Source organism: Oreochromis aureus, linkage group 8 (genome assembly GCF_013358895.1).
Source record: "Oreochromis aureus strain Israel breed Guangdong linkage group 8, ZZ_aureus, whole genome shotgun sequence".
Taxonomy (NCBI): domain Eukaryota; kingdom Metazoa; phylum Chordata; class Actinopteri; order Cichliformes; family Cichlidae; genus Oreochromis; species Oreochromis aureus.
In genome coordinates, this window is record NC_052949.1 from 20,190,698 (window position 1) to 20,204,465 (window position 13,768).

At 39.8% G+C, this 13,768-nt stretch overlaps 2 protein-coding genes across 2 annotated transcripts; both read left to right on the forward strand.

The window, feature by feature from the left end:
• Positions 1-2,002: 2,002 nt before the first annotated feature.
• Positions 2,003-4,156, forward strand: LOC116320168 (gap junction delta-3 protein-like). Its single transcript, XM_031739705.2, has 2 exons — positions 2,003-2,040; positions 2,831-4,156. The coding sequence occupies exon 2, from the start codon at positions 2,888-2,890 to the stop codon at positions 3,734-3,736; it is 849 nt and encodes a 282-aa protein (XP_031595565.1). The 5' UTR covers positions 2,003-2,040; positions 2,831-2,887; the 3' UTR covers positions 3,737-4,156.
• A 2,363-nt stretch (positions 4,157-6,519) lies between these two features.
• On the forward strand, positions 6,520-9,216 carry LOC116320175 (gap junction delta-3 protein-like). The gene is made up of 2 exons (XM_031739713.2): positions 6,520-6,576; positions 7,003-9,216. Exon 2 carries the CDS (start codon positions 7,215-7,217, stop codon positions 8,055-8,057), a length of 843 nt encoding a protein of 280 aa, XP_031595573.1. The 5' UTR covers positions 6,520-6,576; positions 7,003-7,214; the 3' UTR covers positions 8,058-9,216.
• Positions 9,217-13,768: the final 4,552 nt, after the last annotated feature.

Below are 13,768 nucleotides of genomic sequence, written 5' to 3' on the forward strand. Positions count from 1 at the left end.
AACGGTAACAGATATGAAAAAGCTGAATCATTCATGAATAGCCCAATAATTTGTGAACATTTTAAAATTTGAATGGTTGTTCTAGGCGAAAGTATGAGAATGTAGTTAAGTTTCAAAAATAAGCAAGTTTTAGCAGAATTGTGGAAGTTTCCCATTCATTTCAATGGGACAAATTAAAGGAAAAAAGCTTAATATTTTAAAAAGTATAATAGCATAAAATACCAAAGTCATAGCCATCATTAGCAGAAATAGCAGAATAGTTTAAAATTTGAACGGTGAAAATCGGCTGAAAATTGTTAAAGTAGTGTTAAATAGTTTTAAAATTTGAGCGGTTACGAATTGTTAAAGTAGTTAAGTGCCAAAAACGTACAAAAAGTGGCAACTAGTATAATAGCATAAAGAACCAAAAGTCATAGCCATCATTAGCAGAAATAGCAGAATAGTTTAAAATTTGAAACGGTGAAAATCGGTAACTGAAAATTGTTAAAGTAGTTAAGTGTGAAAAAAATTTGAATGGTTGTTCTAGGCGAAAGTGGCAACTAGAATAATAAAGTATAAAGAATAAAGAGAAATAGGAACTCAATAGTGTGGATGCTTAAAGCATCCACACAATAATAATAAAATATAAAGAATAAAGAAAACAGGAACTCAATAGTGTGGATGAATAAAGAGAAACAGGAACTCCAGCATCCACACAATAATAATAAAGTATAAAGAATAAAGAGAAACAGGAACTCAATAGTGTGGATGCCTAAAGCATCCACACAATAAAAAGTATAAAGAATAAAGAGAAACAGGAACTCAATAGTGTGGATGCATAAAGCATCCACACAATAAAGAATAAAGAATCAATAGTGTGGATGCATAAAGCAAAAAGAGGAACTCAATAGTGTGGAAGCCCTTTAAGGGCATCCACACAATGAGCAGAAGAAACATGGCGATGTTAGCCTGATCAGTCTTGCTAGAATAGCGATCTCATGACACCAATGGAAACAAGGCAGACCTATAGTAGGCATTCTGCTGCCCTCTACTGTCCATAGTGGTACACACTGACTTGAAACACCAAACTTGTAGGGCTTTATAAATCATACCAGCATACAAACAGAGTGAAATGCACAGAAACACATGTATATACTGTACAATGAATTCACAAATGGACTGTGCCATCCCTCCTCCTCTTCACCTTGTTCAGGTCAGCAGGCGCTTTATAAAATACATGCCCTCTAAAGGTGGTGTTCATAAAGTTTGTGTGACTGAATGCCAAAAAATTTAGTATTTGTCATGTCCTCTGCTCACAGGATGGTTAATTTTAACTTTGTGTTGGAAAGTAAATATAAATGAGTGGGCTGCACTTGGACAATTCGGCGGCTAAAGCTGCAGATATCTTGCCACTTCGCCCACCTTTTTTTCTCAACTGTGGAAAACCTGCTTAAGAATAACTGTAACAACAACCAGTTTGTAGAGCCAGTACATTCCTATCACCCCCACTGTGCCGATGCGTGGCGTTGAAGGCATTCACACAGGCTGGACCACGAAGATTCCCAAATGTAAAATATGTGAGAGTATTAGTAACATCGACTGTGTGCTCGACAGTGAGCGACCTCTGCCCATGTTGAGGACAGAGAATGGCTTCTCTGGCAAGTTCAACAAGCTCAAAACTATGTTCTTATTTTTCTGCCACAGCTTTCAAACGACAGAGACTCTTACTGAATAAATGGACCAGAAATCTGTGTGACATAAAAAAAAAAGATCTGATTCACTGTTTCAAAATAAAGGTTCTCATCATATCAAACAGAAGAAAAAAAGTCTTGTTTTAGGCTTATTTCCTCTTAGCTTCTCGAAATGTGTTGTGCAATTCTCTTGTTTGTGTTAATTGTAAGGTAAGTTGGAAGTCGTGTCACGGGTTGATTGTATGCTGTTTCATGCCACCTGTTAAATATTTTGCCTCTGGGTAATATTCATGTTGTATGTAGAGGGAGGAGCTGCCAACATTCGATGCCCTGGGTGTCATGAGAACACAGCACTCAGAAATTTCTACATGTAAGTAATGTTTTATTATCAAGGAGTATCTGGAGAATGTTGTGACTGTATTAAGAATGTAATGTAGAGGATGAGAGAGGATTAGCAAGAAGCAAGGGAGGGAAAAGTAGATGATATATAACTTAAAAGGTATTTTTTAAATTAACTGCTACTTAAGTACTCGGTAATTAAGTTCTGATTAAATTTAGACAAATGCCATATTCAAGGTCGCAAGTTTAATCTAACAAATATTGAACTTATAACCAACAACGACAAATTAGTTTGTATAACTTTTATATTTAACAAAACGTGTCATGCTGTGATCAGGAAACGTGTTGGTACAACTTTAAGGATGTTCTTCCGTCCAGGAAGACGGAAAAAAGGAAACTTTTTTGAATACTCATCAAGATTTTATCATTCTTAAATAAACAAAAACAAAAGGAAAATCTATGCTCAACCTGTTTTATCTTGGTAGACATCTCTAAAGCATGGCTGAGTAGTTCAACCGGTCAATATAAGAGAGTCGACTTGTATGTGATTGAAATCATTTTCAAATCCTACATTTGAGACAACACTGCATCGGTAGACTCTACACTGTTAGCTTGTTAGTTTCTTACAATTTCTTTGAACTAATGTGTTAAATAAAGGCAATATAAGTTGAGAATTATTGTAGGCTTTTAGTTTCCAGTCACAGGAGTGTGAACGCAAATATCCTGAGCCCACTTTTGACCAGATTTAGTTTCACTTTGAGTGAAAGTCATGGATTGGAGATTACGATAACAAGCATTCTGGTTTCATTCTTAAAACAAAGGCGGCGGGTCTGAGACGGACCGGTGAGCAAACCTCTGGACCTGACAGTGCTGCAGTCATGGGTGAGTGGGATTTCATCAGTGGATTCTTCGATGCCCTCCAGACACGCTCGCCGATGCTGGGTCGTTTCTGGCTCTTCCTCGTGTTGGTGTTTAGGATAGTTATCTTGGAAACCGTGGCCAGTGACATGTTTGAGGATGAGCAGGAGGAATTTACCTGTAACACCCTCCAGCCAGGATGTAAGCAGGTGTGTTATGATGAGGCTTTCCCCATCTCCCAGTACAGATTCTGGGTGTTTCATATAGTCCTCATCGCTACACCTTCTCTGCTTTACCTCATATATGCAACACATCAGCATCACAAGAGAGCCAACCGCTCCTCGTCGAGGAAAAAGACCAGCAGGGAGAACAGAGAAGAAAAAACTTTAAGGGCGCTCTACATTATCACTCTGATCTTCCGGATAGTGGCAGAAATCGGCTTCTTATTTGTCCAGTGGCATCTCTACGGCTTCAAGGTGGAGGCCCAGTTTCCATGTAGTCGTTCTCCCTGCCCCCTAACAGTGGAGTGCTACACTTCTCGGCCTGCAGAGAAAACAATCTTCCTCCTCTTCTACTTTGCTGTAGGGGTGATATCAGCATTTTCCAGCATTGTGGAGCTTCTCTACAGCTCTAGGAAGTGGTTTTACTCAAATCAAAAGCACTTAGAACTACATGAGCGCTGTGACTGCGAGAACCTCCACAACCACCAGCAAGAGAAGACAGAGGAGAAACCAGGAGAAAAGACAAGCAGTGTGCAAGTGAAGAAGGAAGCATTGAGAAGCAGCTCCAGTCGAAAGGCCTCCAACACTGAGCACACGACCAAGAGTCCAAGAGGAAAATATGTGAGTGGCTCGAGGCTTACAGTGTGAGAGGACTGAATCACACATGCTGCTATCACAGCATCCTCTCATTCTATTATAAATTTGTGACAACATTTCTAATTCCTTCGTGCTGCTTCGCTTAAAAATTAAATGATGAAGAATTTCACAGTTAAGGAGTTTTTCCATGGAACATATCACAAGGAAATGCTTAAGATCAGGAAACGAGCAAATGCAACAAAATGATAAGACAAATGCGAGGCATTGTTGACTTGTTGACACTGTTCTGGTAAATGATAAAATGCTGTAAACAGTTCAAGGAGGAAACATTTTCTGGATTACACTTGATAAACTTGTTTAACGCTGGTTTTTTGAACCTGTTGCCCTTTTGTAGCTGGTCAGAGGCAGGAACTCTGACCCAGCAGAAGATTTAGCTTGTACTGACAGGAAAATAAAAGCACAGAAACCTTTCAGAGGTTCTTGACTGGGTCTCAACTCAGATGCACAGACACCATGCTAACATGCTAATGATATATTACTCGATGTGATTTCTTGAAATTTATTTTCAAGGCCAATTTTGACAATGAACAATGAACAATGAATGTAAATGTCAAATTTCCAAAGGCCCACTAGTGTATATTGTTGTAGTTTGAAGATGAGCCATAGAGAAAATTGTGGATAATATACATTTTTTGCTGACTTTTATATTTGATGTGACCTTGACCTTGATCTGGGTTTCATCAAATCAGCTCAAGCTGCTCTTGGTATCTACCATCACACAAAATTTTAAAATGATATCTTGAAAACTGTGCATTCTAGACTGCTAATTTTTCATAACAAAAATAATTTAATAAAGTAATTACATATTTGTGTGTGTCACACTGACAGGGATTCTGCCAGCCCTCTATAGATCTTCACCATGCTCAGGTCAGCAGGAACTTTATAAACTACCTGTCTGTGAAGGTTCTCAGTCATCCAGGTCATCATAGTCTAAGGAGCTTAGAAAGAAAAGCGTCTGCACTTCTTTAAGTTGCTTGAAGACGTTTCGCCTCTTATCCAAGAAGCTTCTTCAGTTCTAGGGTCAAATGGTGGAGAGTCCCAGATTTAAACCCTGGGAGTGTGTGTCTCCACCATCCTCTTAATGCAAAAGAAAGAATAATGAATACACACAAACTCAAAATGCTGGATCACAAACCCGGCGCCGTCTCTCTCTGCTCTCGTCTTCTCCTCTCACCCCAAACCGGTCACAACAGATGGCTGCCTCCCTGAGCATGATTTTGATGGAGGTTTCTCTCTGTTAAAAGGGAGTTTTTCCTTCCCACTGTCGCCAAGTGCTTGCTCATAAGAGATTATCTAAATGTTGGGATTTTACATCACACTGCGCTTTGTGGTCAAGATGACAGAAGAGAAGCTGAGGGATGCTGAGGCCGCCGGCCTCCATAAAGTCTTCAAGCTTCAGAGCTCCCTCACCTGCAACTCTATGGTAATCATTCCCACTTATTTGCACACATTCACAGCAGGATGAATAAAGTCTTTGGGTGCTTTTCTATGAAATCCCAAGAATTTATTTACATATTTCCAAGCCCTGAGAAACATAGACATTTTTCCCTTTGTTTTTCAAGTTCTATTTAGCCATGTGGGCAGCCAGAAAAAGTACGAGTCTGTGCAGGATATCCTCAAAAATTTCTTTGACTTACAGATGAAGTAATTTGTGCTGAGAGGACAGGTTGGCAGGCGTCCTGGGAGCAGATAGTGCCAAGGTTTAAGTGGTTTTTATGTTTGTGTTTTCTCTATATCCAGTCATAAGTGCATCTTGTTATTCACATATAAAACTATAAACTATAAAACTTTAGTGTCACTGTGGCACAGTCATATAAATATTGTTACATATGTTTTGCAAATTTTAGTTTGCATTCTTTCAACAACATGATAGAAACTGCAGAGTCCTACACTGGTATGCTGCTGGATTGTGGAAAATCTGGTGCTTAGTCTCACACGGTTATTAGAGCATATCACAGCACTCAAAAGCATTGAGCGTCATAAATTAAGTCATGACGTCAGTAAAATAACAGATTGCAATTTAGGTTTTTGTTAAAGTTCACAGAGAAACACATTGCTTATGTGCAGCAGCATTAAAGATGGGCAAGCAGACCATTCTTCACTTCAAAACTGTTACATATAAATTATGTGTTTGTTTAATGAATTTTAAGATAAGATAAAGGTTATATTTTCCATAAGTTGGGAAACTGCTGTCCAAACAATACACACAAACTATATGAAGATGTTCATCTTATACCTTTAAAAAACACAACGTTGACTTGCTTACATTAATTATATGGTTTATTTGAAGTTGTGTTGCTATTACTGTGTTATTACATTGTTGTTTCATGTAACTTGCCACTTTGGGGGGGGCATTAATTTTTATATTAATTAATATTTTGTTACAACTTCAGCAGACAGCACAGCTTGAGTTTCATACCATTAACAGGTTTGTTTTAAACCTCGAACTCCTTTTAAAAGCTTGTCAATGCCAAACTATTGGAACATTTCTATAGCTAACAAAGCCCGAACTGAAAACCAATGAATACAAAGCTCTTTTGATTTTGGTGATAGCTGACTAAATGAAGAGGAAAAACATTCCTAATTTTTATTTTTACATGCAGCCTCTCATGTGGTTACCAGGGAAACTGGTGGACCAACTTAAAAGAGATATTTCCTGCCATTTAGGAAATGCTCATCAAGAGTTTGCCTTTCTTGGATAAACACCTTCTGTCTGGGGCTGGATGGACACTGATTAGGACGTAGCAGGAATTTCCTGACAACTGTTGCCGCCCTTTCAATCATAAGTGCCAGCCAGCCTTAGGAACATGGCACTTTGGAGAGAGCTAAGGGTGAGTACACTATAAGGTGGTGTGGGCATGAGAATTGAACATTTTTTATCTGGTTTATCTGAGCTTATACATGGTAGGAGAATTTTAAGGCTTTTTAGGGGGGGTAGGTCATTTGTCTAGATACTGCAGATTAAATCAAATATGTCCTCAACCTTTTTTATTGTGGCAGCACATGCGTCTCTGACTGAGCAGTTCAACCAGCCTGTATATTTCAATGAGAGTCAGCCTTTAGGTTATCGAAATCATTTACAAATCCTGTATTCGGCAAAACTGCATTTTTATACTCTACAATTTAAGTTTGTCAGCTTCCTAGAAGTTCTTTGAAATATGGTGCTAACTGAAAGCAAAAGAAATATAGAAATTTATTGTAGGGTGGTGATATTGTTTGGCTCCTTTAATGATGTCCTTGAATTATTGTCTTTGCAGGAATATGAACTCAATCAACCTAAAGCACAAAAACCCTGAACCCACTTCTTTGATCACTCTTATTGGGTTTAGTTTGACTGTGAGTCACATATGGGAGATTATAACAAGAATTTTAGTTTAGTTTTTTTAAACAAAGGCAGCATTTGCTGTGAGACAGACAGGTGAACAAGCCTCCAGACTTCCAAGAAGACAGACCTGACAGTGCCGCAGTCATGGGTGAGTGGGGCTTCATCGGTGGATTCTTCGATACCCTCCAGATACACTCCCCGATGCTGGGTCGTTTCTGGCTCTTCCTCATGCTGGTGTTTAGGATAGTGATCCTGGGAACTGTGGCCAGTGACATGTTTGAGGACGAGCAGGCGGAATTTATCTGTAACACCCTCCAGCCAGGATGTAAGCAGGTGTGTTATGATGAGGCTTTCCCCATCTCCCAGTACAGATTCTGGGTGTTTCATATAGTCCTCATCGCTACACCTTCTCTGCTTTTCCTTGTTTACGCCACACACCAGCATAACAAGAGTGCCAATCAAGAGAGCAGCGAGAACAGAGAAGAAAAAGCTTTAAGGAGGCTTTACATTATCACTGTGATCTTCCGCATAGTGGCAGAAATTGGCTTCCTAATTACCCAGTGGTATCTCTACGGCTTTGAGGTGAAGGCCTATTTTGAATGTAGTCGTTCTCCCTGCCCCCTAACAGTGAAGTGCTACACCTCCCGCCCTAAAGAGAAGACAATCTTCCTCTTTTTCTACTTTATTGTAGGGGTGATATCAGCATTTTCCAGCATTGTGGAGCTTGTCTACATCTCTAGGAAGTGGTTTTGCTCAGAACAGGAGGACAAAATCTACTACTGTGACTGCGAGAACCTCCACAACCTCAAGCAAGAGGAGACGCAGGAGAAATCGGGAGGAAAGACGATGTCAGTGAGCACGGCCAGCAGTGTGAAAGTGAAGAAGGGATCAGTGAGAAGCAGCTCCGGTCGAAAGGTCTATTGCATCGATCACAAGTGCAAGAGTCCAAGAGGAAAATATGTGAGAAGGAAGATGCTTAAGGTGTGAGATGACTCTGCAATCATAGCATCCTCCTTTTTCTATTTTAAACTCACAACTGCATTTCTAATTCCATTTCACTTGAAAGAACTGCACTGTTTAGGAGTTTTTATGCACTTCACAAAAAAAAAAATGCATGGGCAACTGACCCATCAAATTTCAGGAAATGAGTAAAGACAACACAGATGATAAGAAGGACAAGAAGGATGCATGCGAGACATTGTTGACTCGTTCGTTCTGGTGACAGATTAAAGGCTGAAAACTTTCTGGAATACACTTGATAACATTTGCTTAAGACTGATTGCATTTTGTGTTTGTGTTTTACCCACTTTAAAGGACAAATCCGCCCTGAGGCAGCAGGTGAAGATTAATTTATTTAAGCAGGTCTTGAAAGTGAAGTTAGGCTTTGTAAATGGAGGCATCTGTCTCTATCCAGTCTGTAATGTTGGAATTATTTCAAGGTAGGGTGACCAAATTCCCAGCAAAGTAAATGTGAAGACAAAGTGGGATGCATCAACTTTAAAAATACAAATACACCAAATTCTGCACGTTATCAGATTGTAGCATGTACATGCAAACTCTGTTACTCGGAATATATCACTGCTTCATTTCATTCGAGGTAGTTTCCATCGTATTCACCAAAATCTGCAAAGCTTTTACTCGACTTGAAGCCACTTGTGAGTATATCATTAGGCGCGTTAACCTTCTGACTATCAGAAAAAGCCTTCCCTTCTGTTTTAAATGCCAGACTTCAGTAAAGGGCACATCCAGCAGTACTAGTCAAAATGTGTGGCATTGTCTCAAGATGTGGGAGAGGGGTACAAGAAATAAAAATGCCGTACAGTCCCACATAAAGAGGGACGTCTGGTCACCCTGTTTTTCAGGGTTTTTTCACTGTGTTTTTTGAGTTTCTTACAGAGATTTAAGAGTTTCCATAACTGTCAGGGGGCTGGGTCTGCGACCCAGCATTTTCACTTTTGTTGTATTTTTGAATTCTTATGTTATATTGAAATAATGTTAAGTTCTACTATTATTATTATTAGTTTGTCTGAGATGAATTTTAGTTAATATTTCCATGCCCCCTGGTTTATATATCATGTTTTCTCTCCAGTCTGTCATGTGTTTCATCTCTGTGTGTCCACATTGTAAAGTTTGTGTGTCATGTCTACGTTCTATTATGTTTCCTGTTTTATTTTGAAAGTCTTGTGTTTCCATGTTCAGCGTGTTTAGTTTTGCTTCCCCTGTGGCATCATGTTCAATTGTGTCAGGCGTGTTTCCCCAGGTGTTTCCACTTCCCTCATTATCTTTCTGTGTATTTTAGTCCTCTGTCTTCCTCTGTTCAGGGTCTGTGAAAACAATGCCAAGAGACAAGAACATGAAACTGAACAGGAACATGCGAAACGTAACCATGAAGTAATCCAAATATGAGCATGTACATTAACCTGAGCAGTTGAAAACAAGACTCTGTGACTTCACATGAAGACAACAGACGGACCGACACTGAACAGAGGACTAAAATACACAGAAGGATAATGAGGGAAGCGGAAACACCCGGGGAAACACAGCTGACACAAAGGCCGCTTTATCAATGCCCAAATGCTGATGCGTACTCGCGTTCTCGGTGAGTACGTACCGCCGAGAACGCACGGGAGTACGTACCCGCCGAGAACGCGAGCACGGACTCGTGGGCCGTTTCTCAATTCTCAAGTACGCGAGCACGGACTCGTGATTTGAACAGTCGGAACACCAGCGTACGTGATGATGTCACGTTATGTTATGAAGCTTAACTGTAATCACAGCCAAACCGGTTTACTCAGGAACAAATAAAACACTGAAATAAACCAAACATTAACATTTAGAAGTGATCTAAGTGACTCATATATCATTTTTAACCTCAGTAGTGAAACCTCTATTAATAAAAATAGTGTACATGTACATACGTGTACATACCTTAATAAAAACAAGCAGGTGAGATGTTAGAACGCTTTTATTTCTATTTTAGTGGACACTCAATACTATAGACAGCTGCTGGGGTTTCTTTAACCTGAGTAGTGAGAAGTCCGCGAGCGGGGGGGGGGTTTGGAAATGATGTGCCGGGAGTCCGCTGTTGAGTTTTGGACGAAATGCATTCTGGGATATTTAGCTGTCCCAAGTCTACACCGATGCATGCTCGATAAAACGGGCGGATCGAGAACACATCCGGGACTTTTTCGCGTTCTCGGCGTGATGCGTACTTCGAATTGGAACAGTACTTGGTCTCCGACTGATGATGTCACGCCGCGCGTAGCAGACGTGTGGAATGTAGATAAGGACCCAAGATGCGGACTGCTAAGTAGTGAGCGAGCTTTATTAACAAAAGGTGAAATACAACACAACAGGAAGGAGGGGGGGCAAGGAACAGAACAGAAAATACTCTAAACTGGGAAAACTAAAACTAAACACAAAACCAGAACACGAGCGAGGGTACCTTGCAGGGAGATCAACGCGAGAGACTGCACAGGAGGACTGAGGGGAAAAGACACAGACGAACCAGCAATCACTAAGACAAAAGACACGACTAAAATACACTCAGAGAACACAGGGAGATTACACACAGGTGGGGGACACAGCTGGGAGAGATTAACATGACGAGACAAGGGAGGCAAACTGAAAACACTCACATCAGACGCAGACCTTCACAATAAAACAGGAAACACATACACACAAAGACACAGACTAGGAAACGCAGACTTAACACAGGAGTAGACGGCAGAACGGAATAACACTAAACAGGAGGAAGAACAGAACCAAAATGACACTAATAGAAAACACAAAACGCTGGGTCAAAAGGACCCAGGATCATGACAGATGACGTATCACGAGTACACGAGAACGCAAGTACGCACAAGTACGCATATTGATAAACGCCCAAAAGAACATGACGCCACAGGGGAAGCAAAACTACACACACTGAACATGATAACACAAGACTTTCAAAATAAAACAGGAAACATAATGGAATGTAGACATGACGCACGAGCTAAAACTAAAACCTAGCATCAGCACTTTACTTAGCAGATCACAGACTGAGGTTATTCACTCGGCTCATTACTCATTACTCACAGTTAGTCACAAATTAGTCACTACTCACTGATTATTTTTGTTTGCTGATCGGCTTTTCAGAAAAATATACTAGTACATGACTTTGATACAGTAATTCTGGTTTTGTTCAAAGCAAATAAAATCTGCTTTTTGGTTACTTTCATCAAGTCATAGCTAACTTATTTAATAAAATAAAAATATAATTACATCAAGGTTTCCAACTCCTGTGATGGAGCTTGTAACTTTCAGTTTGTTTGTTTTGTTTAGTTTTTCAAATATGTTTTTTTTTTATGAATGGACAGTCGATATGACTCTAATTGAATTAAATTAGGTTATTAAAGCCTTATTGTGATATTATTGTGAAGTGCGCCTGTCATGGTTGCCTGGTACCTGTTAGGATTCAAAAATTGGAGAAAGGAGTACGGAGGGCTCACAAGCAAATGACAACTCTGGTCCAGAAGATGTGATCAAAGCGAAGATTTATTGATTACACGCGTGGAGTTCGACACTGGGCAAAGTCAGTGATCGAACTGAACTTACAATAATTAGACAAAGGTTTTATGGGGGTAAGACAACAAAGCCCCCTCTTTTGCAAAGCAGACACAGTACAGCCTATGTCAACCTAAACCACAAAATGTTCCGTTAACTTTTAACATAGTTTAAAGAACATTACGTCTCATCTCCATCCCGGTGTCGTACCATGAACGCATTCTTATCTCCCAGAACATCTGGTGCACTTCCTGTAACCATCTGACAATACGCCGACACAATCTGCGATCACAGCAAAACACATCTTACTTCTTACCTACTAAAATGAGTCTACTACTGTGTGTGTGTGTGTGTGTGTGTGTAGGTGTGTGTGTGTGAGTGAGTGCTGTGTGCGTGTCATGACCTCTCCTGCACCCAGCTCACCTCACACCTCTCGCCCTCGCCAGACACAAGGCCTGCGCTCGTACACAGCTGAACTATGTGTGACTTCTAGACTAAATGTCACACTCAAATGATGCTACTCAAACCATGAAGGAAACTTACTTGAAATGAACCTCAAATGAAACTTAAAACTTACTCAAAAGGCTGTAAGGGATAAATGATAAAAACTTAAATCTTAGCTCTAAAGGATATAAGTAATAAAAGATAAAAATAACTCTAGGCATATGTCATGTAAGCAGGTGTATTGCGATTCCTTTCAGAGCTCCTGTCCTCCTCACCGTGTATTGGCTGATCATTAACGCCTGCCAAGAGTTTCTGACCCTCACTGGACCAGGAGCCACAGCTCTTTAATAAGCTCAAATGCAATCATGTATAAAAGATTAAAATCATTTTCATAACAAAGGGTTTTTCCTCTCAGATCTGCCACTATGTTTGCTCGTCTCTATTACGGTTTAATCATTGAAAATCACACTGATCAGCATACTATGTGGAAGTTACAGATTACATAATGGCAAAAGCATTTTGTCAGACCCCTCATACCTCAAGGTATCTCTTTATGTGGAGTTCATAACTTGTAACTAATGGTTTTATCAATGGTTAATGTAAGATTTGCTGGCATTCTACAGGGCCAACTCTCTCCACCCAGTGTGGGTTGACTGGAAGTGAAAAATCCATACACTTCCTTTCTAGAAAAAAAAGCCTTAGAGGACAAACTCCATTTATTATAAGGAATGCATTACTCGCATTCATATCTGCACTGCGTTTTCCCAGTCAATTAACCATTTTTTAAAATTCAATAAAGCCCTCGAACTGATTTATGATGATTTACTTAATCATCTGTTAACCAAAACCACTGGTTAAAATGTCCAAACCTTCAACAGAGGGTACAGTCTACAAAAGTGGTGTTACATTTTTGTAACTCCTATTTAAAAATGCTACAGCATCCTTAAACAACAAAGATCTCAAGTGGAGTTTAACGAATTTAATTTCTCCTTTTGAAATGGTGTATTTAGCCTGTGACCGCTGGGAAACTTCCAGAGGCACACACCAGCAGCAGGCAGCTGGACTGGTTGCTCAGCTTTTATATTTGTGTCTCCGACATGGTCATGAGCGAATGAATAGACTCTTTGTGAGTTCACCGGTGTTTCCTGACGTTTTGCTTTTTATTGATGTCACAACACATTTCACTATTAATAATCAGACACAGCAGCTTTTCTCCCAGCGCCCTTTTTTAAAGGATATCATAGTGTACCGTCAATAAGTTGCTCCAGTGCCGGCACGCCACACACCACGAGACAGCATGCGCGCCGTTTCTGTTTGTGGCCGAGGATCATGGGGGTGAATATAATCATCTCATAAGAAACAAGCTCTGTGGCATTTTTCAGAGTCGTTGCTGCGCAAGTTTGGACACGAACCTGTTGTTTTTGTTCATGAGTTTATCACGCTGAATCTCATTCCCATTCCTACAATCTAGTGTGCAGTCAAAAAAATTGTTATATAAAGGCTTAACCCTGTAATGCCAAGAGTATCATATTTGATACATGAGTTTTTGTGAGTGTTCGAGACCTCTGCATCATCACTGTGGATTTTTTTCCTCCTGAAACACCTAAATAAATTGCACAATACATTTTAAAGCAATAAATTGGAAAAAAAAAAAGATTTATTAGTTCATTTCTTTTTTATTTCATTTGACAGAAGGTTAAAAAAAT